The sequence below is a fragment of the Poecilia formosa genome, unplaced genomic scaffold (genome assembly GCF_000485575.1).
Source record: "Poecilia formosa unplaced genomic scaffold, Poecilia_formosa-5.1.2 Scaffold100, whole genome shotgun sequence".
Classification (NCBI taxonomy): Eukaryota; Metazoa; Chordata; class Actinopteri; order Cyprinodontiformes; family Poeciliidae; genus Poecilia; species Poecilia formosa.
Window position 1 is genome coordinate 834,487 of NW_006800039.1, and position 3,820 is coordinate 838,306.

Consider the following 3,820-nt stretch of genomic DNA (forward strand, 5'->3'; position numbering starts at 1 on the left):
CACACACACACACGCACGCACACGCACACACACACACACACACACACGCTTCCTATGAAGTCACTTCAAGTCTGGCACCACAGAAGCAACATAAATCAAGCACATTTGTGCAGACGGACTGCATATTGGGTGCATGACTAATAATTACAGCAGCATATCCTCCACTCTGAGTTGCTTTGCATCAGAGTAGCCGCTTGATCAACATGATGCGATAAGCAGACGGATGTACAGACAGAATCTGTCTGTGTGCGTTACAGGATCTGTAGGTGATAAGCAGCTGATCACACCTAGAAACAGGGCACACTGTCTGCTAAAGACGAAGACAGAATCGCATAAAAACATGGGAAGAAAGAAATATGTGCTTCAACATTGGGCTAACTGAGGTCAATTACAACAAAGATGAGCCAGAAAGTCTCTGAAAAAGTATTTCCATCCCTTGAGCATCCACCTGTTTGAGATTTTATCCAACACAGCAACAAAGTAGTGTACTTGCGAAAGAACAGAAAAAGAAAAAAAGAATAATTCTTCCTTTTCTTTCTACTTCACAATTACGCTCAATTTAGTGTCGGCCTCTCACATGAAAGAGTACTGAAATGCACAGGTTTTAAAGTGGCAACACGTGAAACAGTTCAAGAGAGCAAATACTTTTGCAAGCCCTAGTAAAAGAAACTTTCCGCTGTGTTAGAGGACACAGAAGAACAGACGTTCAAAGTTCGAGACACAAAGCTTCTGTTTCTGCAAATATCAGCCCACATTTTAAATGAATTTTCCAGACCTCGACCTGGAAAAGACTTTATAGATTCTGGCAACCAGAGGTTTCCCAAATTCCCAGGAAAAAGAACAAAAAAAAAAAACAAAAAAAATAGACTTCCCCTCCCTCCTCCCACTATTAGTAGACATTCCTATTGGTCTAAAGACGGACATTTACTTTCATCTTTCAGCTCAGAGAGATGCTGTCATTGTTTGAAAGGAAGGAATGAAATTCAAGATCCCGTCTGGTAGAGAAAAAGGAAAGGCCTTAGGTAATGCAAAGTCAGACGTTTTAAAAGAAATAAAAAATTAGACATTTAACAGCAATATTGTCTGAGACCTTACCTCAGCCTCTTCCCTCATCTCTCCAGCCTCCTCCTCTTGTCCTCCTTGTTTGGGCAAATAGGCCATCTTCAGACGCAAGTAACCCTTCACCCTGGACTTGTGACTGGAACGACAACACGACCTCTTTAAAGTATAGGTCAGTTTCTACATAATGCCTGATTTTAGTTCATTTTTAGCAGTCTAATAAAAGTTGGATCGACGATCATGAGGGTTGAAAATCATTCCAATATCAGTTTTTATTCATTGGATTGTGTCGCAAATATTTGAGCCGCGACTTCAGTAAAAACCAACCTTCTTGGTCGAAGCAGGAAGTCTTTAAACGTGTACGGGCGCTCCATAGCAGGATCCTCTGTCTGTAAAGAGGACAAAATTATAAAAATCTTAGACAAAAACTAATTATTGCAATCTTTTCAAAGGGGGCCACAACCCCTTCTGAACCCATCCCACCATCATTATGCAACACTGAGGTTCTCCTGTTTCCTACTGAGGAGCAGAAAGGTCGCGGATAGTTCTCGGCTTTCTCCCTGCTCCGTGACTGGGCACAACCAGTCCATGCTGGCTGCTCACCGTAAAACCACTAAGTCGGATGCCGCACACACAAAATGTCAGTTTGCACAACTAAATTAGAAAGAGTATTCAATAGCACAGTTAAATGCCTATTTATAACAAGAAACACGAGGAAGCTATCGAAATCAAAACCTGCTTATAGATGTTTTAAAGCAATCACAGTGCAAACATGAGCTCAATAAGATGAATACAAATGGTGCAAGATCACACTGAAGGAGCTTTCAAAAAGCGTGATTTCGCCAAATCTAACGCTGCGATGTTTATGTCGACCTGTGAAAAAGTGCTCCGTGTTTCAGAAGGCAAACGTGGCGAACATGGGGCAGCGCTGGACCACCACGGGTGAGTCAGCTTTGAATCCTGACGCATAACAGAACTCGTGTGACAAACTACTACAGAGGAAAAGATGACGACTTCAGAAGTCCCGTAACTATGAATAAGACACATTTTAACAACTTGCAGTAATGTAAAACAGAAATGAACCGAATGAAAACACCTCAACAGTGGCATTATTCTTCCTGAGTCATGCTCGCACACTTGAGCAAGTAAATTGAGATGCAGTATTAGCTAAACTGAAGCAACACACCCTGTTCCTTTCACAGCTCAAAAGAAGTCCACTGTGGCTTTCATCTGCCAACAATTTCCACAACCGCTGGGACTCAGACAGGACATTAATAATTAATCCCAACAATGGCCACTAATGGGCTTTTCAGGCTCGACATCCAAGGCAAAACTCAACTGAGCAACAACCAAAGCTGACGGCACACTTGTCAGATGTGCGGAAGGACCATAACTTACTGGTTTTCATTATGCATGGGCTGGTGCGGGATACTCACAGCCTGATAAGACTTGAGCATAATTACCATACTTAACATCAGACCATTAAGGAAAAGATAAAAAATCAACACATATATTATGATCTGACTGCCTACATTTGAAAATGGAAATGTACAAACCATCCCTGCTGCTGCTAAGTAATTTCATTCTAATTAATGTAGTTATAATAGTGCTCTCTGCAATATTGATGTGTTTTTTTTTTACTTTGACACACAGACCTAAGTAAAACTCTGCTGTACATACTTACTAAATGTATTATTTGTTTTCAAGTAAGCATGCTTCTTGCACGGAATAGTAAGATAAATTGCTACTTATCGAGTCTAACAAGCGGATACAGGTTGATTAATAATGAACTATGTTCTTAGGTACCCGTCCTGCACCTGACTGCTCAACCCCAGCATTTATAGGCTACCTGATGTAGTTTTAAAACAGCATTCCTAAATAGGAGTGATCAGCAGCGCTCTGTTAATTTACTTACAATGAATGTCCAAGTTTATTATCACAGGAACAATTTTTCAACAGATCTATTTGGTTTTCTTCAGTTCAAATCAGTTTTTCACACAGCCCTGAAACACATCAGGTGTCTTTCAAGGCACTTTACAAGACAAACCAATCCCTTTAACATAGAGAAATAATGTTCATTTAATCCAATCATATAAACCAATTCAGACATAATAAAATACATTCTTATTATATTCCTAGCTATTATGCAATCCCAGTTTATTTTGCCTCCTTAACGACAATAAGCTAAAAACTTTGTAATTACCCCCTAATAAATGAGCTCTTAAAATAACCTGATTATATTGATTTTTAAACTGGGTTATGTTTGGACATTATTTTTAAAAAATGTTTCACTATTTTACACTGAACAGTTAAAAAAAAAAAAGGTTGTTCAAATACCTTGCATCTTTTGTAGTTGATAAGATTGCAACAACATTTTCACAAGTCACATGCAACTAAGCACATCCAGCGGTGCATTATGGGTAGCTTTGAGAACTGTAATGTCTCAATTGTCTCCCAGCAGGGTGAACGCAGAGAGGGGAAAGCAGGGCTAGTCCTGAACATAATTACAATCTAATGGGTAAATAGAATAAGTGTTCCACATAAAAGCAAAATAAAAAATTCTTCAAAGAATCCACCATCAGTGAAAAAGAATTCAGTTCAGGGTTGAAATAAGAAATGTCTCAGCATAATTAGAGCTGCTCTAGAAAGGAGAGAAAAAAAAACTACTTTAAACACACATTTCATAAGGTGATTTAATCAAATGCAAGAATTTTAAGTGATGCGGAAGAATCAGAGTGAATTCCAAATGCTACCATTAGAA

The 3,820-nt window shown here is 39.1% G+C and overlaps 1 protein-coding gene across 1 annotated transcript in view; it reads right to left on the bottom strand.

Annotated features, from left to right (window-relative positions):
- nedd4l (NEDD4 like E3 ubiquitin protein ligase) overlaps positions 1-3,820 on the bottom strand; it is a 30,174-nt gene that overhangs the window by 19,127 nt on the left and 7,227 nt on the right. The window contains exons 3-5 of the mRNA XM_016674747.1: positions 1,387-1,448; positions 1,096-1,198; positions 865-880 (exon numbers count right to left, since the gene is read on the bottom strand). Of these exons, the coding sequence (XP_016530233.1) occupies positions 865-880; positions 1,096-1,198; positions 1,387-1,448 (181 nt within the window). The remainder of the gene's footprint in view (positions 1-864; positions 881-1,095; positions 1,199-1,386; positions 1,449-3,820) is intronic.